At 42.5% G+C, this 25,393-nt stretch overlaps 1 protein-coding gene across 4 annotated transcripts in view; it reads left to right on the forward strand.

Annotated features, from left to right (window-relative positions):
* rilpl1 (Rab interacting lysosomal protein-like 1) overlaps positions 1–25,393 on the forward strand; it is a 38,344-nt gene that overhangs the window by 6,969 nt on the left and 5,982 nt on the right. For 2 of the 4 annotated variants that reach the window (XM_080207931.1, XM_080207930.1), the window contains exons 2-7: positions 6,673–6,823; positions 11,827–11,948; positions 14,073–14,294; positions 15,539–15,595; positions 19,881–20,050; positions 20,147–20,245. In XM_080207931.1, the coding sequence (XP_080064057.1) occupies positions 6,673–6,823; positions 11,827–11,948; positions 14,073–14,294; positions 15,539–15,595; positions 19,881–20,050; positions 20,147–20,245 (821 nt within the window). The remainder of the gene's footprint in view (positions 1–6,672; positions 6,824–11,826; positions 11,949–14,072; positions 14,295–15,538; positions 15,596–19,880; positions 20,051–20,146; positions 20,246–25,393) is intronic. The other 2 variants (XM_080207933.1, XM_080207932.1) reach the window with 1 other exon arrangement.

The raw sequence follows: 25,393 nt of genomic DNA on the forward strand, positions 1-25,393 counted from the left end.
AGATTGGCTGAGGACTGAATCTGTGATGCTGGCGACCACTGGAGAGGCCAAGATGGATCATTCACTTGACACTTCTGGCTGAAGATTGTTGCAGATGCCTTATTTTTTTTAACCAGATGAGTTGGGCTCTCCCATCATTGTGAATAGAGATGTTTGAGGAGCTTGCTCCTCCAGGAAGTTGTTTAATTGTCCACCTGCCATTCATGGCTGGATGTGGCAGGTCTACAGACCTTGGATCTGACCTGTTGGTTGTTGGATTGCTTAGCCCTATCCATTGCATGCTGCTTGCATGCAAGTAGTCCTTTATTGTAAGGTTAACATTTCAGGTCCACTGTGACTGCTTTGGAAATGCTGGAAATGATTTCCAGCATTTGCAATATGCTTTTACGTCATGATGCTGTATGATGTAGAAATGGGTTTTCCCAAAGACTGCACCTCCAACAGTGCAACGGTCCCTCAGCACATCTTCAGGCCATGCATATTCTCTCTCTGTATTGCTCCTCTGATGGTGCAGCAGCCCTCCGCTACTGCCCCCGACTGACGGGGCAGCCCTCCGCTACTGCACTGGGAGGGCTGACCTAGATTTTATGTTGAATTCTCTGTAAAGTGGGGCTTGAATCGACAATTTCTGACTCAGAGGCAAGAATGCTACATGCTGAGTTATAAGTGGCACAAAACCCATCTTACAAAGAAAGTTATCTGATGAGAGAACAGTTTAACTTTTGGAAAGATAGAATAAAAAGGAGACCAAGTTCATTTGAAAGGCTGGAGTTTCTGATGTAATTTTAGCAGAATGCCAGTCATAGACCCGTTTTAGCATGATTGCATGTTTAGTCTTGAGCCATTATTATGGGACGACTTATGCATCGAAATAACTGGCAGCAATTCCTGCATCGTGCCAACTCCCAAAATAAACTGGCTGTGAGGAAAACACTTGACAGGGCACTGATAGGTAACCAAGTAAACATACAAATACATTCAGCTGCTTGTATCACAGGCACTTTTTTTTTATAACACATCTGAGTTGGAAACGCCTACATTTTGACACTAGTGGAGTAATCTAAACATAGAAGACCTTATCTGTATGCAACTAACCTTTTTTGACAGAGAAATTTCCTGAAGAATGTAATTGGATAACTGATTAATAACAATATGGGTGGCACAGTGGTTAGCAGTGCTGCCTCTCAGTGCCAGGGACACGGGTTCAGTTCCAGCCTTGGGTCACTGTCTGTACAGAGTCTGCGTGAGTTTCCTCTGGGTGCTCTGGTTTCCTCCCACAATCCAAAAGATGTGCTGGTCAGGGTGCACTGGCTGTGCTAAATTCTCCTTCCGTGTATCCAAACAGGCACCGGAGTTTCGTAACTTGGGGATTTTCACAGTAACTTCATTGCAATGTTAATGTAAGCCTACTTGTGACACTAATAAATAAACTCTTTTAAAAAAACTTTAACCTGAGCCAACCTGAAGGAAATAAAATCTGGATGTTCCTCCCCAATCCCTTTAGGTGATTGAAACTAGTCCAGGATAATTCCTACTGTACGTACACTTTTGTACAAGGTAATCTTTGCCCAGCCAGAAATAACTCCAGCTCTTGAAAGGAGTTCAGCAAATCAGCCTTGACTGTGGTCCTGAGACTGATTACATTTGGGATACAGGGATATGATCGGTGCAACTTGTGGGCCAAAGGGCCTCTTTGTGCTGTAGTTCTTCTATGTTCTATTTCACCAGCATCTTTCCATGCAGTGTCAAACATGGGTCTCAGGACAGTGATCAGACTTGGAATGCTGGCTGATTCCTCTTTGCCCGATCCATAGGGACAATCAGATATATTGTGAAACTCCAATCTCTACCACGATTCAATTAGTTGGCAAGTGCTTTTTGATTAAAAACAAAGAAAATTACAGCACAGGAACAGGCCCTTCAGCCCTCCAAGCCTACATCGACCATGCTGCTCGACTTAACTAAAACCCTTCCCCCACCCTTCCGGGGACATACCCCTCTACTGCCATCCTATTCATGTAGTTGTCAGGCTGCTGTTTAAAAGGCACTACCGTATCCGCTTCCACTACCTCCGCTGGCAATGAGTTCCAGGCACACTCTACTCTCTGTGTAAAAAATCTGCCATGTACATCTCCTTTAAACCTTACCCCTTGCACCTTAAACCCATGCAGCCTAGTAATTAACTCTTCCACCCTGGGAAAAAGCTTCACAGGGTGGAAGAGTCAATTATTGCCAATCCATCACCATGTATGTCCCTGTCGGGCAAGGAGGTATTGGTCGAGCTAGGGAACCGTGGTGCACTAGGAAAGTTGATTCGCTGGTTAAAAAGAAAAAGGAGGCTTATGTCCGGATAAGACTTGAGGGCTCAGATAGTGCACTAGAGAGCTTTAGATTGGCTAGGAGGGAGTTAAAGAGAGAGTTAAGAAGGGCTAAAAGAGGACATGAGAAGACTTTGGCTGATAGGATTAAGGAGAATCCTAAGGCGTTCTATAGATATGTTAAGAACAAAAGGTTGGTTAGGGCAAGATTAGGGCCAGTTAGAGACAGCAGTGGGAATTTATGTGTGGAACCGGAAGAGATTGGAGAGGCATTGAACCAATATTTCTCTTCGGTGTTCACGCAGGGGGACATAAATGTAGCTGTGGAGAACACTGGGTTACAGGGTTGTAAACTGGACAGTATTGCAGTTGACAAGGAGGATGTGCTAGTTATTCTTGAGGGTTTGAAAATAGATAAGTCCCCTGGGCCAGACGGGATTTACCCTAGGATTCTCTGGGAGGCAAGGGAGGAGATTGCAGAGCCTCTGGCTCTGATCTTCAGGTCGTCGTTGGTCACTGGTATAGTGCCAGAAGATTGGAGGTTAGCGAATGTTGTCCCATTGTTTAAGAAGGGGAACAGAGACTTCCCTGGGAATTATAGACCGGTGAGTCTTACTTCTGTTGTGGGTAAGGTTTTAGAAAAAATTATTAGGGATAGGATTTATAGTTATTTGGAGAGTAATGAAATGATTAGAGATAGTCAGCATGGTTTTGTGGAGGGTAGGTCGTACCTTACTAACCTTATTGAGTCTTTTGAGATAGTCACCAAAGAGGTGGATAGGGGTAAGGCAGTTGATGTGGTGTATTTGGACTTTAGTAAGGCGTTTGATAAGGTTCACCATGGAAGCCTTCTGCAGAAATTGCAGATGTATGGGATTGAGGGTGATTTAGGAAATTGGATTAGGAATTGGCCGGCGGATAGGAGACAGAGGGTAGTGGTTGATGGTAAGTATTCGACATGGAGTTCGGTTACGAGTGGTGTGCCTCAGGGATCTGTTTTGGGGCCACTGCTGTTTGTAATTTTTATAAATGATCTGGATGAGGGTATAGCTGGGTGGATTAGTAAATTTGCTGATGACACCAAAGTCGGAGGTGTGGTAGATAGTGAGGAAGGGTGTCTTAGTCTACAGGGAGACTTGGTCAAGTTGCAGAGCTGGGCCGAGAGGCGGAGGATGGAGTTTAATGCGGAAAAGTGTGAGGTAATTCACTTTGGCAGGAATAATGGATGTGTAGAGTATAGGGCTAACAGTAGGACTCTGAATAGTGTGGATGAACAGAGGGATCTAGGTGTATGTGTACATAGATCCCTGAAAGTTGAGAATCAAGTAGATAAGGTTGTTAGGAAGGCATACGGCGGTGTCTTGGCGTTTATTGGTAGGGGGATTGAATTTAAGAGCCGCAGCGTCATGTTGCAACTGTACAAAACTCTGGTGCGTCCGCACTTGGAGTATTGTGTGCAGTTCTGGTCCCCACATTATAGGAAGGATGTGGAGGCTTTGGAGAGGGTGCAGAGGAGGTTTACCAGGATGTTGCCTGGTATGGAGGGGAGGTCCTATGAGGAGAGACTGAGGGATTTGAGGTTGTTTTCATTAGAAAGAAGGTGGCTGCGAGGGGACCTTATTGAAACATATAAGATGATCAGAGGTTTGGATAGGGTGGACAGTGATAGCCTTTTTCCTCGGATGGAGAAAGCTAGCACGAGGGGGCGTAGCTTTAAATTAAGGGGTGGTAGTTATAGGACGGATGTCAGGGGTAGGTTCTTTACCCAGAGGGTGGTGAGGGATTGGAATGCCCTGCCTGCTGCAGTTGTGGATGCGCCTAGTTTGGGGGCGTTTAAGAGATCCGTGGATAGGTTTATGGATGGAAAGGGTTTGGTTTAGGTTAGAGGGTCATTGTTTTTTAACTGGTCGGCACAACATCGTGGGCCGAAGGGCCTGTTCTGCGCTGTAGTGTTTTATGTTCTATAGCACAGAATATCAAATCATCTCTAGTTTGCCCTCTTTATGGGGGAGGAGGTGAAGTACGTGTAATGTCACCAGACTAGTAATCCAGAGCCCCAGGCAGATGGTGACAGTTAATAAATGTGGAATTCACAGCTGGAGTTGGCAATAATGACCATGAAACCATTGTCAATTGTCGTTAAAAAACACCATCTGGTTCACTCATTTTCTTTCTAGGCAAGGGAATCTGCTGGCTTACATGTGACTCTAGACCCACAGCAATGAGACTCTTGAATTACCTTTGAAATAGACTAGTTTGCCACTCAGTTGTATCAAAACTGAGAGTTATAGATAGGTCTGGTAGGTATGGATATGATTGGCACAACTTGTGGGCCGAAGGGCCTGTTTGTGCTGTAGAGTTCTATGTTCTAAAATCCATTACAAACTACACAGGAAGAAATGAAACCAGAACAAAACACCCAGCATTGAACAATGTCAATAGTAAACCGAACCCTGTCAGCTCTGCAAAATCCTCCTTACTAACATCTGGGGTCTTTTGCCAAAATTGACAGAATCTTACAATGCCCCAGACATCACCATCCCTGACAATATATAGCCGGGAGGGAGTACTGTAGCTGTGGCCTAATGGGTATTTTATACATTTCCATTGTAACCTTCCTGCTCTTATATTCTGTGCCTCAGAAGGCAAATATCCCATATGCTTTCTTAACCACCTTATCTACCTGTCCTGCTGCCTTCAGGGATCTTTGGTTGCTCTGTACCTCTGTACTTCCGTTTCTACCATTTGTTGTGTATTCCCTTGCCTTGTTAGTCCACTCAAATTATATTTGCCACTGTTCTGACCAGCCCACCTGTATCGTTCTGTCATCTAAGGCTTTCCTCCTCACTATTTACCACACCACTAATTTTTTTGTCATCTGCAAACTTACTTATCAAAGCCACTGCTTCATATCTGGATCATTAATGGACACTGCAAACAGCAGGAGACCCAGCACAGATCTGAAAATGGACAGTGAAGTAATCGAATCTGAACCTCGGGTTTTATATCTTAGTAAAGGGCACTATGAAAGTATAATGTGTGAATTAGCAAGGGTAAGTTGGGAAACCTTATTAAAAGTTAAAGGGTTGATGATGGATTGGCAGTGGTTCATATTTAAAAAATGTATGCATGAATTGCAACAATTATTCATTCCTGTCTGGTGCAAAAATAAAAAGGGGAAATGTGGGTGATTCAGCCATGGCTTACAAAAGAGATGAGGGATGATATTAAATCCAAAGAGGAGATGTAAATAATTGCTGGAAAAAGCAGCAAGACTGAGGATTGGGAGCATTTTAGAATTCAGCAAAAGAGGATTAAAAAATTGATCAAATGGAGGAGAATAGAGTATGAGAGTAAAATTGCAGGAACATAGAAACTGACTGCAAAAACTTCTATGAATACGTGAAACAAAATAGATTGGTAAAGACAAATCCAGGTCCCTTATAGTCAGAAGCTGAGGGGATTAAAATGGGGTATAAAGAAATGACAGAAGCACTGAATATATTCTTTGGTTCTATCCTCATAAAAGAGAGCACAAATAACTTTCTAGCAATGTTAGGGAACCAAGGCCCAATGAGAGGAAGAGAATTGAAGATAATTAGCGTTAGTAAGAAAATGTGCTCAGGAAATTAATAGGGTTAAAGACTGATAAATCATTAGGGCTTAATAATTTACATTGCAGAATATTAAAAGAAGTGGCCCTGGAAATATTGTTTTCATTGGTGGTCAGCTTCCTCGAATGTAGAAGGATGAGGGGAGAATGGATTGAAAAATGCAAAATTCTAACACAGCTGGACAGACTAAATCCAGGAAGGATGTTTTTCCTCAACTGCCCTCCAAGGACAATTAGGGATGGGCAATAAATACTGGCCAGTCAGCGATGCCCATGTCCCACAAATGAATTAAAAAAAAGCCCTGAAACTTCATCACTGTCAGTAAAATTTAGAAAGACAGTGGGTGAGATGAAGAAAGGAGGTTTGTGGAGGATTAGAGAGTTGAATGAATGGCCTTGTTTCTGAGCTGTATTTTCTATGTAATTACACTGAGAGCTGGGCTCGGGATCCTGATCACACTGCCAGGAGATCTGCCGATAATTCAATTCCTTACTTAGTTAATGAAGGAGTGTCCTGTGTTGATAAAATTGACCCAGTACAAAGCTTTCCCTTCTCTTTCTCCACAATGCAAATTCTCTGTATCACTCATCTTCATTCTGCATTGTTGATGTTCTCTGAAATGTTATGGAGCAACAGTCCAACCTGTTATGATAGCAAGTGTGCAGGAGGCAAGTGGGGTGGGGGTTAGGTTGATGGGAGTGGGGTCTGATGAACTTTCTAACACTGCTGTCTTTGATCAGGAGCTGGTGTTGGTCGAGGATGTGTGGCGAGGGGAGGCTCAGGATTTACTCACTCAGATTGCTAAACTTCAGGAGGAAAACAAACAGCTGGCGATGAACCTTTCCCACAAGGATGTAAACCTGACTGAGGAAGAAATCCTGAAACAGGAAGGTAAAAACTAGAAGACTCCAGAATTTACCATTCACTGTCAGCAACCAGCGTGTGGAGAAATCAGCCTGTGATTAACCTAGCAGACTCTCAGCATTTTTTTGACGTTCTTTCCAGGAAATTTTGAAGTTGAACCATTTCATTCACTAGAAGGACAAGGCAGCCATTTAAAATACTTCACAGGCCACATGCAGCCCCTGGGCTGGGCCTTGGACAAGCCGGGTCCAGACTGACCCTCTCCTTGTAGTACTGACGGAGACCCTTATCTGCCCTCCCAAGTGGATATAATAAATCACAGTTTAGTAGGAGAGTTTGCCCCAGTGTGCTGGGCAGTACTTACCCCTCAATCAACAAGCACAAAAACCAATTAACTGATCATTATCTCATCATAATTTCATAATTTAACATCTGTCATTGGGGAAAATGTTGGAATTCTTTTTATTGAGGAATTAGTAGCTATATCATGATGTTACCGAGCAGACTTAACATCTTTTTATGAAAGAGAAATCATGCTTGCAGGATGTAACCACAGGGTGGATACAAGGAAACTAGTTGATGTAGTGTATTTGGGATTCCAGAAAGCATTTGATAAGATGCTACATAAAATTTTCTACAAAGACAAAAGCTCATGGAATGGGGTAACATACTAGCATTGATTGGGGATTGGCTGACTATCAGAAAACAGTGTGGTGGGATAAATGGATTGTTTTCAGGTTGGCAAACTGGAGTGGAGTGACAGGGATCAGTGCTGTGGTCTCCACTATTTACAGTTTATCTTAATGACTTGATGAAAGGACTGAGTATTATAGCCAGATTTGCTGATAATACAAAGATATCATAGAAGTCATAGAATCCTACAGTGCAGAAAGAGACCATTCGGTCCATCGGGTCTGCAGCAACCACAATCCCACCCAGGCCCTATCTCCATATCCCTACATATTTACCCACTAATCCCTCTAACCTATGCATCCCAGGACTCTAAGGGGCAATTTAGAATGGTCAGGCAACCTAGCCCGCACATCTTTGGAAATAAGAACACCCAGATCCCCCTGCAGCACAGCATTCTGCAGTCTCTCTCCATTTAAAGCATACAGTGAAAACATTAATGTCCCCACACATATCTAGGAAAGCAGTACAGTAAACTTTACATTATCCAGCACTCAACAACCAGAATTATTTAATAACTAGAATTTCTGACGTTCCCCAAATACAAGTTATCACTTTACCAACCAAAGTTATCCGGATATTTTAATTTATTTTAATATACTGTTGGAAATTAGAAATTCTTGAATACTTGCATATTAGTTCATTCTACAAATTTTGTACTGTATTCTATTGATGAATGGTACACTCATTAACTGACATTTTTGATTAACTTGCACCACCCATTCCCTGCCGCGTATTAAAGATTTCACTGCACACTTTAAATAAAGAGAGACTGCAGAATGCTGTGCTGAAGGGGCATCTGGGTGTCCTTATACACAAATCACTAAAAGTTGGTATGCAGATACTGAAAGTAATTAAACAGACAAATGGACTATGTATTGCAAAGGGGATGGACTGTAAAGTAAAGAAATCTTATCACAATTGTACAAGGCATCAGTGAGACAGCATTTAGCAAGCTGCATGCAGTTTCGGTCTCTTAAGAAAGGATGTACTTACTTTGAAAGCAGTTCAGGGAAGGTTCATTGTGTTAATCCCTGGAACAAAGGGGTTATGAGGAAAGGTTGAGCAGTTATACTGATAGGAGTTTAGAAGAATGGAGTGATCTTACTGAAACATAAGATTCTGAGGGGGTTTGAATTGGTAGATGCTGATAGGATGTTTCCCCTTATAGGAGGGTCTAGAAATAGGAGTCTCCCATTTCAGATAGAGATGAGGAGAAATTTCTTTCTTAGGGTGATTAATCTTTGGAATTTCCTCGAAGAAATTCTTCACTGAATATATTCAGGACAGGTTTTTGATCTTGGTGAAAGAATGGAGTTATCGGGCGGGTGGGGGGCAGGCAGGAAAGTGGAGTTAAAGTCACAGATTGGCTACAATCTTCTTGAATGGCAGAGCAGGCTGGAGGGGCTGGGTGGTTTCATCAGGCTGCTGTTTCCTATGTTTTTCTATTGTTTGTGGGAGCTTGATGTGTGAAAATGTACTGCCGTGTTCCCTACATTGTAATAATGTCCCTGCTTCAGAGGAACTCCAGTGGCTGTGAAGCACTTTGCAGCAACCTGAGGTCCAGTGAAGGTTTCGAAGTCAAGTGGTTTCCAGTAGGATTGTGGATTTGATGTGTCTTTTCACACCCTTCTAATGCACACGAGGCAGAGACTGCGGAATATGAATATAAAGTTTAGAGTCTTCTAATAATGCCCCCACTTACATTAGGTGCTTTATCCTAAAATTCCTTAAACAAGGAGTGGGATTTTGAAGTGTATTACAGCTGCAGGCGGTATTTTTAGTATTCTGGGATGTGATGTGAAAACTAAAATAGAAACAGGATTCAAAGCTGTCATCAAAATATCTGAAAGACCTCTGACATTAAATTATCAAGTTATTTTTGTTTCCTGGGTGATTTAAGCTGAGACTGAATCTTGTGGCCTTCTTTGGCACCCTTTCCTGAATAGATTAGCAGGAGTTAGATCCTGACAGCACTGTGAGTGTACCTGAACTGCAGCGGTTCAAGGAGGCAGCTCTCCACCATCTGCTCGAGGACAATAAATGCTGGCCTAGCCAGCAACGCCCACATCCCATGAATTAATAAAAAGCACACCTACGGGTGGATCAGCCCTTGGTCACCAGAAGTCATGTAAATCTGACAGTATGATACCTGAAGTGTGAAGTATACATCTTAATGCTGAACATAAGAACATAAGAAATAGGAGCAGGAGTAGGCCATCCAGCCCTTCGAGCCTGCCCCGCCATTCAATAAGATCATGGCTGATCTGTCGCTGCTCAGTTCCACTTTCCCGCCCTCTCCCCATAACCCTTAATCCCCTCTCCTATCAAAAACCCATCAACCCGCGTCTTAAAAATATTTAGCGAGGCAGCCTCCACCACTTCAACGGGCAGAGAATTCCAGAGATTCACCACCCTTTGAGTGAAGAAGTTCCTCCTCAACTCCATTCTAAACCGCCCCCCTTTTATCTTGAGGCTGTGCCCCCTAGTCCTACTGTCTTTTTTGAGCGGGAAGAGTCTTTCCACCTCTATCCTATCCATCCCATTCATCATCTTATACGTCTCAATGAGATCTCCCCTCATTCTTCTAAACTCTAACGAGTACAAGCCCAGTTTATTCAGCCTCTCCTCATAGCTCAACCCCCTCAACTCCGGTATCAGCCTAGTAAACCTCCTCTGCACTCCCTCCAAGGCCAAAATATCTTTGCGCAGGTGCGGCACCCAAAACTGCACACAGTACTCCAGCTGCGGCCTCACCAATGCCCTATACAGCTGCAGCAAGACCTCCCTACTTTTATATTCAATCCCCTTCGCTATGAAGGCCAGCATCCCATTCGCCTTCCTGACCACCTGCAAGCTGGGTTTTTGCGACTCATGCACAAGGACCCCGAGGTCCCTCTGCACCGTCGCCTGCTGCAGTTTTTCGCCCCGTAAGTAATAGTCCTTCCTACCATTCTTCCTACCAAAGTGGACCACCTCACACTTGCCAACATTAAATTCCATTTAATTTAATTTAACCTTTGACCTTTTTTGACCTCTGATATGTAAAAGAGATCAAAATACCAAAGGTCAAATCAGTTTTAAAGCAACATTAAATGTATTTTGATCTGTAGCAGAATGTCTGGTAATAATAATTGGGGTGCAAATAAATTTGAGCAGTGTGTCGGGTATCTAATGTGGATTCCAACCCGGACTGGCATTTATGATCGCCACCTTCCTAATTCCAAGAAATAAATTTTAACCAAGTTTGGTGTGTGGAATTCCACAGGAACACTAATTTTACCACCTGCTTCATCATTATACTGACTTCAATAGAGAGTAAAATCGAAAGGGGCATAAAATGACCATTACAATCAGTTTCCTAACAGAGCAGAGGAGGTTAAAATTGCCTCCGCTAGGGGTCCTAAAGGAAATGTGCTTGAGGAGTAGGTTCAGCTGCACATTTCAAAGCTTTCCAGATCTTGACGCTGGAGAGTAATGATTCTGCTGGTCCCTGTTCTTACCAGATATTTACTTATTTTACCCTAAATCGCGAGCTGGTTACTCCTAGAATTGTATTGAATATTCGGACTGATTTTTTGCAGAATGGAGTTGATATTGAAATCTCTCTGGTAACGTTGGGCAATGTAAATTGGGCTTTGGCTTACAATGTCAGAGCTCACAGTTTTAACTGCTGCCTTGCTGGTTGAGGAATGTACACCCCAAAATACCATATCTGTCTGCAATATACAGAGTTTTAAAACTTTGCTGGTAACATGACTAGATGCAATCTTATCTGTTAATTGATTATTTAGAACAACATCTATATATTTCCTGTCTCATACTTCACATTTCACAATCAAACCTCTGTATCAACCATCCAAAAATATATTTTCAGAAAAGTTTTTCAATGGTCAGAGCAAGAATATCTGCAGCCTCACAAATGATTACAGTGTGAACTCAGTCATTGTTTAATAGAGATAACCTGTGTAGTCTTAAAGGATCTCTCATATACATTTTAGCTCGAGTATATTATGTTTTATGTATCAATTTCCCATTCTCCTAAAACACAACACTGCACTCTGCAACCAATTTACTTCTTACACAGACTTTTTAATTGAAATATCTGATAACTCAATCTGACCACTTGGCTCAATGGGTAATACTCCTCACCCCCGTGTCACAAGGTCTTTAAAGCAGCTAGCCAGTCAGACAACTTTGAAACCTGCAAATGTGGGCTGGGCAATAAATGCCCCTGATGCCCACACCCTGAAAATTGATTTAAACTCTTTGCAGGAGAGCTGGAACCTGATGCCGGCTCTCACTTACTGTCACTCATGAATATCTCTCTTGTCTTTCAGCTGGGATGTCAGAAAGAGAATGGCAAGTGATGAAGAAGTTAAAGGAGGTGGTTGATAAACAGCGGGACGAGCTCAGAGCTAAAGACCGAGAGTTAACTCTGAAAAATGAGGATGTTGAGGCAGTGAGTGTTTACCCTTTCAGTGTGATTAATAGTGATGCAGGACAAGTGACTTGAAGTATTGTTGGACTTTCCACTCTTTCCTGCTTCCGAGAATATTGTTCCAACAGTTCACTAACGTTGATAAAAACTTTGGATAGAAGTGTATTAAAAGACCAGAAGTAGCTATGCTCTACTTATTTAATTCACAGTCCATTGCCATAAAAAGACTTGGACTTACAGAGTCCATTATTATATCTTGAAAACATTCACGTGATAGGCTTTGGTAAGTAATTACTGTTATGGTGTGGAATATTTTGGTGAGGTCCAATACAAGAACATATTTCATGGAATATAGTAAGATAGTGACTATGTCACTGGATTAGTAATCCAAAGAATGCAACATCAAATCCCACCGTGGCAGTTCAAATCTGAGTAGTCTGAAGATGTTGCGTTCTAGGACTTTACCCAGTGATAAGGCAGCAGTGGTGACAATTTCCAACATTGGATGGAGTGTGATTGGGAGGAGTGCTTGATTATATTTTAAATTCCCAGGCAGTTTGTCCTCTCAGGGCGTGTAACTGCATGACCTGAAATGTGAACACTCCATGCGTTCTGATAGTGGTCCATAACCAAGTCCCATGTTTGCTCATGTTCAGTTATAGTGCATGATACAGAGAGTGGTTGCATAAGGATATCAGAAACGAGAGCGCAAGTTGGCTACACTCAAGTCTGCTCCACAATTCGGTATGATCGTGGCTGACTTTCCACATCAGCTCCACTTTCCCACATTGTTCTCATATCTCTTAACCCTTGGTGAGCAAAAATCTACTCACAGTATTTGAATATACTCAATGACTGAATGTCTACAACCCTGTAGGGTAGAAAATTATAAAAATTCATTCCCTTTGGGAGAAGAAAATTCTTCGCATCTCAATCCTAAGTGGCCAATCACTCATCCTCTCATAACCCTGTTTTTAGACTCTCCATCCAGTGGAAAACAGCGTCTAACCTGTAAATATGCCAAGAAATTTATACATTCCAATGAGATCGCCTCTTATCCTTCTGAACTCCAGAGAATATAGGTTTTGCTCGGTAAAAGGAGAGACAAAATCAAAGTGTATTGGCTGCCGGAAATCTGAAATAAATCATAAAATGCTGAAAGTACTCAGCAACTGGGGCAGCACCTGTGGAGAGAAAAATATTCCTAGTTGATGATCTCGCATTTATTGTGACAAAAGGTCATCGACCTGAAACATTTACAGTATTTGCAGTTTCCATTCAAAACAAAGAAAAAGCTGCACAGGGTTCCCTCTCCTCCCTGATCACAACCACCTCATTGTAACTTTGATGCTTCCCATTGATCAAATAGGTGACATTTACTGTTTCATATTCTGCACGAAGCTTCCTCACCTGTCACTGATGATAAGACATTGTCCAGTGTGACTCTCAACTTGGACTCAGTGGGTAGGCCTCTTTTCTCTGGGTCACAAAGTCATGGTTTCAAGGCCCAGTCCAGATGCTTGAGTCCATAATTTAAGCTGGAAAAGCCAGAGCAGCAATACAGGACTGCTGCACTGTCAGAGATGGTGTCATTCGGAAGAGGTTTAAACTGGGACCCTGTCTACTCTCTCAGGCGGATGTAAGTGAATCAACTGCTTATTCAAAAAAATGTAGGGTACCCTGGGGCCAATGTTTATCCCTTAACCAACATCACAAACAAATTTTCTTGCCATTATCATTTTTCTGTTTGTGGGAGTTTGCAGTTCATGGTTGGATGCATCACTTTCCTGAATTATAACAACAACTACACTTCAAAAAGTTATTATCTGTAAGGGATAACCTAGCATGGCCAATCCATCTAAACTTTGCATCTTTGGAGGAAATTGGAGCACCTGGAGGAAACCCACGCAGTCACGGGGAAAAAGTTCAAACTCCACACAGACAGTCACTGAGTTAAACCCAGGTTCCTGATGCTGTGAGGCAACAGTGCTGACCTCTGTGCCACCCAATGTCACTGTATTTATGATGGGATTATGATATATGAGCTGTCTTTAGGGTGGTATCGTAATATGTTAGTGCCTTTATGTTGGGATTGTAATGTGTCACTGACATTTTCACTGAGTGTTGTCCTTCTGTTTGTTCCAGTTGCAGCTCCAGCAGAACAGGCTGATGAAGATAAACCATGAGCTGCGACACAAGGTGTCCGTGATCGACGCGCAGGGGAAAGGGCTGATTGAGCAGAAAGTGGAGCTTGAAACAACTTTGCAGACCAAGGAACAAGAAATGGGAAACATGAGGATGGAGATTGGGAAACTGAGGGAGAAATTCCAGGGACAACCCACCGAGAATGGAGATGAGCAGCTGAAGGTATATTGTTTTTCAGTCTGTCTGAGAACCTCTTGGGTTATCGATGATTCATTGGTTTTATTCAATGAGCAAGAAGGATTCGGGTCTGAACTTTAATCTTTGCTCTGTCAAATGGGATGCAGCATCCTAAAGAGAAAAGTACTTCCTGCTGGAAAATGTATTTGTCTGATTACCAAGTGAAGGCACGGTCAGGATAGATATGATGCTCCGACAGTTAAATAACTCAGCATTCATATAGGAAGAATTGGAATATTAACTCCTTTCACATGGAGTTATTGAGAGAAGATATTAAATAGATGTAAAACATTCATGCCAGACAGAGCCTTCCCTTGCGGGTGACCATGATGCACTCCTTACAAGTTTGACTCTGAGTGGTAGATTCCTAATGCGCTGCTATCATTGGAACATTAGCCTTTCGATCAGTCTGCAGCTGTGAGCATTAAATTGCAGTAGCACCTTTCACAATCTGTGAATGAAATGCTCCTTGTGTGGTTACTGTTGGAATGTCAAGGATGAAGCAGTTAATGACACACAGTAAGATCCCACAAACTGCGATTACATCATTCTGTTGTGACTACATGTCAAAGTACTTCAGCTGTGAAACTCCTGAAATAAAAATGCAAGTTTGTTCTTTTCTGGATGGTTTTGCAGAGCATGTAACAGTACAGGGGAATAGCTCTTTACATCAATTTCTGATATAGACTTGGTGTAATACTGCTTCAGGTTCAGAGTCAAAGCTGAGGTCTGTTTTGATTTGTTATTGTCACATGTTCTTATACAGTGAAAAGTATTGTTTCTTGCGTGCTATACAGACAAAGCAAACTGTTCATAGAGAAGGAAAGGAGAGAATGCAGAGTGTAGTGTTGTAGTCCTAGCTAGAGTGTAGAGAAAGATCAGCTTGGTGCGAGATAGACTGCACTGCCCTGTTTACATTCTGGATTAATTTCAGAAAAGGGAAAGCAGGATTCCTTTTGTTTTCCATTCTTCCTGTGGCATTTCCCTTCAACGTGTTCCCTTGGCATTAGTTTGAAAAAATAATTACATTACAAACACAAATAGCGCTCCTTTCTCTGGCTATGGTAAGAAGTATATTTTCAGAGTCTGAGCATGATTCAGGATTCCAAAATGTTTCAACATCTCCTGACACACCACCGCAGCTTTAGTCTCTTCCCTGAAAGGGGTTCACTGGCTGGCGATTATTGACTCATCGAGTAACCTGTTCTCGCTCTGTTCATTACCTTCAGGTACAGCAGCTGGCCTTCTTCCCAAGCTTTGAGGAATATGAAAGGGAGTATTTCATGGTAATGCTGTGGTTGTATTGCTGTGTGTGCACATCTAAGATTGAGCTGCGTGGCCTTTATGCTTTTGGGTTGTAATGTGTAAAAACCTTGAACAGTTGAATGTGAGATATGTTTACTCCCAATAAGGTTAGAACTTTAATCGTTTGAAACTTTTGAAAGCAACTCTGAAAGTAAAAGAATTTTATGTTGCTTTATTGACATCAGCTGAGTCTGATTTGATTCATGGAGTTTGGAACTTGTTTTTTTGCAAGAGGAAAGTTTGGCAAGGTGAAACCAAAAAAACCCTTGTGGAAATTTAGAAACATACAAACAAGGAACAGGAGGAGGCCACTCGGCCCTTTGAGCCTGCTCTACCATTCAATAAGATCATGGCTGATCTGATTGTAACTTCAACCCCACATTTCTGCCTGTCCCTGATAACCTTTCACCCACCTTGTTTATCAGGAATCTATCTAACTCTGTCTGCCACTGCCTTTTGAGGAGGAGAGTTCCAAAGGTACGTGACCCTCTGAGAAATAATTTCTCCTCAACTCTGTCTCAAATGGGCGACTCCTAGTTCTAGATCCTCCGATAAGAGGAAGCATGCTGTCCACATCCACCCTGTAAAGACCCCTCAGGACCTTGTGTGTTTCAATCGTCACCCTTCACTCTTCTAAACTTCAATGGATACCAAGCCTACTCTCCAATCTTTTCTGATAAAGGCCCACCCAATTCAGGCTTTGGTGCTGGTAAAACTTAGCTGAACTGCTTCCAACTCATTCATATCTTTCCTTAAATAAGGAGACCAGTACTGTACACAATACTCCTGATGTCGTCTCACCAATGCCCTGTACAACTCAAGTATAACTTCCTTACTTTTGTATTAAATTCCATTTGCAATAAACAATAACATTCTGTTAGTTTTCCCAATTATTTTCTGTACCTGCACACTAGCCTTTTGTGATTCATACACTAGGACACCCACATGCCTCTGCACTTCGGAGCACTGCAATCTCTCACCATTAAGATAACATGTTTCTCTTTTATTCTTTCTGCCATAATGGACAATTTCCCACATTATACTCTGTTTGGCAGATCTTTGCCTACTCACTTAACCTATCTATATCTTTTTGGAGCCTCCTTATGTCCTCTTCACAGCTTACCTTCCTATTCATCATTGTGTCATCAGCAGATTTGGCAACCATCCCATCCAGCCTTTTATCCAAGTCATTTATATAAATTGTAAACAGTTGAGTATTTTTTTCTGTTCCTAGTATTTAACTGTTTCTTTAGGGTGAAATTAAGATTTTGAAAATTCCATGTATTCAGCTCCCTGTCTAAAAACATTAGATGTTCGTTCAGCCCTTCTTACTGCCTGAGCTTAGCAGGAAAGCCCGCTTCCTGATTGGTAGATTTTAACAATGAGGTTCACATTGCAGCTGGAGTGTAGAAATGAAAGTTAATGCAGGAGTTCAGATGCTGGTGTTGAGCTGCAAAACTCCAGAATAGGGGATAAATCACTCTTCTTACCCTACCTCTCTGTAGCTCACTCTGTTTCCATCTGTTGCACTGGTGAGCCAAGCTGGACAGCATCTCCCCGTCCTACAATCTCCATCACTAAACAGTAACATCATGGGAAAACTGTCACCTACAAGTCACTCATCACCTTGACTCAAAAATCCACTCCTTCATTGTCCTAGAACTGCCTTTCTAACTACAAAGATGTACCTACACCACATGGATTGTAATTGTTGAAGAAGGCAGCTCACCACCACCTTCTAAAAGATCTTGGCAGTGATGCCCACAATCCAAGAATAAATTCTTTTTAAAATACCATTATATCAATATTGGTTTTGTTTAAACAGTGAGGGCATAGTCACATTGGTTGGAATGTTATCTCTGTCTGCTCCAGTGAAATTTTCCCATCCCACTGCAGTGGATGGAGATTTGGCTGGTTGCTAAATTCTCCAACTCATTGCAGCGGGAGTGTGGTATGAACGGCCAGTAAGATTGTGTTTGAAACTTTCTGATGTGCAGGTGTTGTGCAGCACTGCAGTCAGAATTCACCCAGCCAGCTCTAATCCTGTGCTCAGATTGAGTGATCTGCACTAATTCCTGTCGTTCCAGCTACCTTTGGTCAGTATCTGCAGTGTTTTTCCTTCTTTGCATTCTGACACAAAGCTGGATAGTGCTGATACGACCCTACACCTGATGTGAGGGGTTGCATGTCTAAATTCTCCCCAAGGCCTTCAACCTTCAGAAGTTCCTATCAGGAACTTCCAAAAATAAGACAAAATGCATTTGCTCTTGCTTTCAATAGCTCTGATGCAACAATTTGGAAAGTATAATTATATATAGAAGTAAAAGCAGCTAGAGTTAGTAATTATCACTTCAGTGTCAGGAGTTGTAAATTACCTGTAACATGAACATTTAATTGGGAAGTTTTAACCTGATGTAAAATGTACAGCACAGAAACAGGCCATTCAACCCAACCCATCAGTCTGCCCCTCCTTTCATAAGATCACAAGAAATAGGGGTAAGAGTAGATCAATGGTCCTTTAGAGCTGCTTCACCATTCAGTGCAACCGTGGTTGATCTGACTGTAACCTTTAACTCCATCTTTCTGCTTGCCCACATAATTCTTGACTCCCATATCAATAAAAAATCTGTCTAACTCCGCCTTGAATATATTCAGTGACCCAGCCTCCACTCTTTCTAGTGCAGAGAATTCCAAATACTAATGACCCTTCTGCTCATCTCTGTCTTAAATAGGAGATCCCTTGTTTTTAAATCCCCTGTCCCCTCCCGCCCCCCAGTTCTATATTCCCCCATGAGGGGAATCATCCTCTCAGCATCTACCTTGTCAAGCCCCCTCAAAAACATAAATGTTTTAATAAGATCAATCGTCATTCTTCCAAATTCCAATGACTATAGACCCAACCTGCTCAAAGTTTCCTCCTAGTTCCACATTGTCTCCATTCTCTGGGTAAATAAGTTTCTCCTGAATTTCCTGTTGGACACTATCTCCTATTTATAATTCCCACGTTATCATTTACTTAATAAACTTGCTGCTCTCTTGATTCACGTGTACGTAATGTTGATCTAATTTGTAATCTCACTATTTTGTTAACAACAATCCTTTTTTCTTACCCTAATACACTTCTCTGTCTGTGTTACTCCTGTGTCCTTCCTTGAATACTTGTGTGTGTTGAACTCCATTCCTCATCTTCTTTTGAACTCCCAGCCTCCTGGGCTAACTTGCCCATCTGCCAATTGCAATTTGTGTTTTGGTGTTTGTGGCACTGCTGAATGAAATCTTTGTCTTTAAGCATTCTGACACCTGGGTGGAGGAGGGACCACATGCTGCAACTCAGAGCAAATTACGACTCAACTTTGTTCCCCCTTTTCCACATCGACAAGGTGACCCGACTGTCTCCCCAAGACATTGGCAGTCTAACCATGGATCTGGTGCTTGTGCAGCTGAAGTCTTTACTCTGCCATTTCAGATGCTATGAACCATCTTTCACATTGTGTGCAACTGAAGTCAGGTAATAGGCCCAGACTGGGTAAGGAAGGCGGGTTCCCTTTCCTGAGGAAATTGGTGACACTGTTTTTATGATGAGCAAGGTCAGGGCGTTTGATGTGTGACTAACTTTGTGCTGTTTGTTTCTCCTCCTGCTGTGCCTCATTTCAGTTTGTGATGGTCTTTTGTAGTTGAAGAAATAACAAGTAGCATAACTCTGGATGTGTTGATCTGCTTGTGATAACTGGTCCTTTCCCTTTGTAAAGGATAGAGCCTTTACTCTGAGGGTTGTGACAGTTCCGAGTGACATTTGCTGTCAGGCTTCCTAGCAATGCTTGCTTATGACAACATTAGATGCTGTTTTTTACTGTCTCCACCTTCGACACAAAGGCCAGCATCTTTCGAAAGTATTTTAACTGGCTTGTCCTTGTGTGTTTTTGCCAGTGGGTTGGTAACTTAGGAATACTGATGGGATGTGGGGAATGCGAGTTTGGGATTTGTCCAGCTTGCCAGGAAGGATGCAGGCTGAGCTGAGGGTGCATAAACCAAACCAGGAGACTGAAGGCTGGTGTCAGAGATCCCTGGGAGCAAAATGAGGAAATTGCTGTAAAACCACACTGCCTGACCTCAGAATGATCGGGTCATGTTAGCCTCTAATACTGCCTATGTTGTGGAGTTTCGTGTCCAAATGTTGGTTAAGGCAAAGTGTCTGAGTGACACACTCTCTCTCACCATTGACCATTGGGTAGCAATTGACAAATAGTTCTTTTTGTTTTTTTACAGACAGAACCCATGAGTGAAGAAGACCTTCAGTCAGATAAGACGCTTGCAGATTTAAATGACCCCAACAGGCCTCGCTTCACATTACAAGAGCTGAGGGATGTCCTCCATGAGAGGAATGAACTGAAAGCAAAGGTTTTCCTCCTTCAGGAAGAGATGGCTTATTACAAAAGGTAGAGAGGTTTGTTTCCCCTGGCCATGTTTTCAGACTGTCACCCTTCACTTCCATCAGGAGTGGCTCATGTTAATTGTCCACTTTGTTTTCATAGCGAGGAATCAGAGGAAGAAAATGGGCCTTCAAACCCTCCCCCTACTCCACACCTGCAGCCAAAAACAGCAACACAGCCAGAGTCTGGCATCAGGCGACTGTAAGTAAAGTCAATTTGCCTCTTTTCGTGATTGTGCCAAAAATGTTCACTGTCTGACTGTTAATCATTTGATGCACGTGTCCAACTTGAACGGAAGTTGTGCAGCACAGGGACCCGCAGGTCACTGGACCGACTTTGTCAGTGATAGTAAACTCCTGTGGATAACTCTAACTGGTTTCCATTTCCCTTCATTGGTCCTCACTCAAACAGAGCTGGACAGCAGCATCATCACAAATACCCATTAGCTGATCAGTCTGAGAGTGCTGTTGGACAGCTCCTCATGTCTGGAATGTTTGACAATGCAGTGCATGATTTTACAATTTACATAGCAGCAGGAGGAAGCTATTCAGCCCTTGGAGCCTGTTCTGCTATTTGGTATGTTCATGGGTAATCAATACTTCAACCCCATCGAGCTACCTTAATCCCTCAATAACCTCACCCTTTGGAGCGTTTTTTTTCCTCCTCTCTGATGTGGCCTGGGTGTTGTTGGCAAGGTCTGTGATTTGTTGCCCATCCCTAACAGCCCTTGAACCAAGTGGCTAGCTGGGCCAGTCTGGTTTGAAGTCACGTGTAGACTAGGCCAGATAAGAATGGAAGATTTCCAGGTGCATTTGTATGACAGTCAGTAGTCTGATGGCCGCCATGACTGAGATTAGTTTTCGATTCCAGATGTTATTAATTGAATTTAAACTCCATTAGCTGCTGTGAACTCAGTAACCTCTGGATTACTGGTTCAGTGACATCATCACCACTACACTATTGTCTCTCCTACTTGAACAGTGGCCCTGGTTCTGCTCCCATTTCTAATGTTCTTTGTGTGGAAACAGGCTTCCTGATTTCACTCTGAGTCATCTGCCTCTAAATTTAGTGCCTTTTGCTCTGCATTCTCCAGCCAGAGAAAGTAGTTTCCCTGTTTCTACCCAATCAAATTGCTTTTACCATTTTAAACAGCTCGATCAGCTTCCTGTTCAATAGCTAACTACAAAGGGATACAACCAAAATTATACAAACTGTTCTCATAATCTCTTCTCGGAGACATTTAAAACTTGCTCCAATTGTTGATCTACATTTAATACTCAGTAAGAAAATAAGTTTTATTATTAATTGCTGAGTTTTTAAAATCAGGTTTGTATTTAAAGTATAAAAATTTGTCTCATTGTTCACTCAGAACCCTGTCGTTCGAGTGCATCAGTGATGCTGTGTTCTTTTTCTTTGACGTATGAATCATTTTCCACTAAGAACCTGCAGGTTGGTGTTTAGCAGCAGGAGAGCAGTTTATTTCTTGTCCCTTATGAGCAACAGGGTCTGTCCCATCAACAAATGAGTTCTGTCCTGTCAGCAGCTTGTACTTCATCCTGTCCAGTGATAAGTAACAACTAAACAATACTAATTTGCTAACCTTGGGTCTGCTCTGAATTCTCCTCCTTGTAACAATGCAGGTGAAGATAAAGTGTGACTCCTTCCTGATTGCACACACACACATACCCAGCGGACCAATCACTTTGATTAACATCATTAGTACAAACCTTGTACATCTCATGCCTGTGGTTTTACATTTCTGAGCAGGGTGTCTGAGTTTTGTGTGGCTTACTAACTCACTGGTTAGCAAAGGATCTTCACATCTTTGTGCTCGCTATCAGCATAGAAAGCACGTTGTTGTGGTTGGGAGGTGTTTTTTCAGAAGGTTTAAGCAGTGCTGAGAGAGTCCTGCATTATCAGTTGCTGTCTTTTTAATCAGACTTTAAACTGAGGCTGTCTCTGCCCATCAAGTTTTAATGACGGGCTGAGGTTCTGCCCTGTGCCCTGGCCAATATTTATTCCTTAATCAACATTGCTAAAGAGTAGCTAATCTGGTTCTTCTATTGCTGTTTTCTGAGCTTGCTGTGCGCACACACCGCTAGGTTTCGCTAGATTACAATGATAACTACATATCATTACAGCACTGGCTGTAATGTCCTTCAGGATGTCCTGAGGAAGTGAAATGCATTGTGGAAATCCAAGTTTGTTAGTTCATTCTTTTAACTCTGCCCATGGCAAGGATTGAAGCAGGAATCCCTAATGTACCATTAGCCCAGATAATTGTTAAAATTAGTGTTACTCAGTGCTTCAGTTTCCCTGCCTTTGCACACCTTGTATGTGAGTGATCTCACCGACCTTCTCTAGTGCTGACCAGGCAAGACACATCAGCTGATGCAGGATGAGTGATCTAATTTCACCCACAATGTTTCACAGCCTGACAATCCTACAGCTCAGATCCCACTCAATCCAGCAACGACTGACCATCTGATATTTTAATCATTGCTCAGGAACAAGATCTGTTTCTTAGCACTTTGCAGCACAATAAAAAGACTATTCAGACTGTTGTTGTCCTGCTGGCTCTTTGAAAGAGCTACCAATTAATCCCACTTACTCTTTTTTTCCCACAGCCTTGCAAATTTCACTGTTCAAGTGTATGTCGAATTCTCTTCTGAGTCTTCTTCCACCATCCTTTCAATGGGCTCCAAATCATTACAACTCTCTTGTCTTTGTTTTTTTAAACAACTTCTCATTTCCTCTCTGGTTCCTTTACCAGTTGTTTTTAACCTGTGTCCTCTGATTACCAACATTCACAACAATGGCAGCAGTTTCTCATTATTCTCTCTGTCAGACTCCTTTATAATTCCTTCATCTTCCTTAACCTTCTCTAAGCAGAATAACCCCAGCTTCTCCAGTCTGTACATAACTGAGGTCTCTCATACCCAATACTGTTCTCGTAAATTTCCTTTGCGGCTGCTCTAACATCCTTCCTAAAGTACAGTGATGTTCAGTTATTAGTAATGTTCACAAATAAATCATTGACCTGATTCTGTTCTTCTGTTTACAAGAAAAACAGAAATGTTGGGGAACACTGGGTTTAGTGAGAGAAAAGAACTGAAGGAGGTCAATGTTAGTAAAGAAATGGTGTTGGGGAAACTGATAGGACTGAAGGCTGATAAACCGTCAGGGCCTGATAATCTACATCCCAGAGTACATAAGGAAATGGTCCTAGAAATAGTGGTGATCATCTTCCAAGATTCCATAGACTCTGGAACAGTTCCTACAGATTGCAAGGTAGCTAATGTGAGCCCGCTATTCAAAAAGAGAGTAAGAGATGAAACAGAATTATAGACCAGTCAGCCTGATGTTGTTATGGAAAAAATTGTGGATAAATGTGAGGTTATCCATTTTAGTAGCAAAAACAAGAAGGTAGATTATTATCTGAATGGATATAAGTTAATAGAGGGGAAGATGCAGTGAGATTTGATTTATTATTGTCACATGTATTAGTATATGATGGTTTTCTTGCATGCTGTACAGACAACGGTGGCACAGTGGATAACACTGCTGCTTCATAGCTCCATGGAATTGGATTTGATTCCAGCCTTGGGTCACTGTGGAGTTTGCATGTTCTTCTCATGTCAGCATGGGTTTCCTCTGGGTGCCCTGGTTTCCTCCCACTGTCCAAAGATGTGCAGGTTAGGTTGATTGGCCATGCTAAATTGTCCCTTTAGTGTTCTAGGGAGTGGAGGCTAAAGGGATTAGCGGGATAAACATGTGGAATCACAGGGATAGGGCCTAGGTGGGATTGTTGTCGGTGCATACTCGATGGGCTGAATGGCCTCTTTTTGCACTGTAGGGATTCTATGATATGTAGAGAAGGAAAGGAGAGAGTGCAGAATATAGTACAGTCATAGTTTGGGTGCAGAGAAAGATCAACTTAATATAACTTAGGTCCATTCAAAAGTCTGATGGCAGCAGGGAAGAAGCTGTTCTTGAGCTGGTTGGTATGTGATCTCAGACTTTTGTATCTTTTTTCTGATGGAAGAAGATGTTGTTCCTTGCGGTCTTCAGAGCAGGAGCCATAACAAACTGTGATGCAACCAGAAGGAATGTTTTCTATGGTGCATCTGTAAAAGTTGGTGGGAGTTGTAGTGGACATGCCAAATTTCTTAGTCTTCTGAGAAAATAGAAGCGTTGATGGGCTTTCTTAACTATATCGTCGGCATGGAGAGACCAGGACGTGTTGGTGATCTGGACACCTAAAAACGTGAAGCTCTCCCCACTGATGTAGACAGGGCATGTCCTTCGTTACGCTTCCAGAAGTCAATGACTATCTTCTTCGTTCCGTTGACATATTGTCGTCGCACCAGCTCACCAGATACTCTATCTCTTTCCTGTACTTCGTCTCATCATTGTTTAAGATCCTACCTATTACAGTGGTGTCTTGGGTGTCCTTCTACACCAGTTGCTGAAGGTAAGCATGAAGGTGCAACAGGCAATAGAAAGGCAAATGGTATAGAACATAGAACACTACAGCACAAACAGGCCCTTCGGCCCACAAGTTGCGCCGATCACATCAATACCTACCAATCCATAGACCTATCTATAACCCCCAATCCCATTAAATCCCTTTACTCATCCAGAAGTCTTTTAAAAGACCCCAGCGAGTTCGCCTCCACCACCACTGATGGCAGCCGATTCCATTCACTCACCACCCTCTGAGTGAAAAACTTACCCCTAACATCACTTCTGTACTTGCCTCCCTGCACCTTAAATCTGTGTCCTCTCGTAGCGACCATTTCAACCCGGGGAAATAGCCTCTGAGAATCCACCCTATCTATTCCTCTCGACATTTTATAAACCTCTATCAGGTCGCCTCTCAACCTTCGTCTCTCCAGGGAGAGGAGTCCCAGCTCCCTCAACCTATCTTCATAAGGCATGCCTCCCAATCCAGGCAACATCCTTGTAAATCTCCTCTGTACCCTTTCAATAGCTTCTACGTCCTTCCTATAGTGAGGCGACCAGAACTGCGCACAGTACTCCAAGTGGGGTCTGACAAGGGACTTACAAAGTTGCAGCATTACCTCCCGACTCCTAAACTCAATCCCTCGATTAATGAAGGCCAGTACACCATACGCCTTCTTGACCACATCCTCCACCTGCGAGGCTGATTTAAGAGTCCTGTGGACTCAGACCCCAAGATCCTTCTGCTCTTCAACACTGCTAAGTCTCCTGCCCTTGATAGTGTACTCGTTCATCCCATTGGTCCTGCCAAAATGGACGACTACACATTTATCCGCATTGAAGTCTATCTGCCACTTCTCCGCCCAGTCTTGCATCCTACTTATG

Source organism: Carcharhinus amblyrhynchos, chromosome 20 (genome assembly GCF_965287045.1).
Source record: "Carcharhinus amblyrhynchos chromosome 20, sCarAmb.v2.hapA, whole genome shotgun sequence".
NCBI classification, from domain to species: domain Eukaryota; kingdom Metazoa; phylum Chordata; class Chondrichthyes; order Carcharhiniformes; family Carcharhinidae; genus Carcharhinus; species Carcharhinus amblyrhynchos.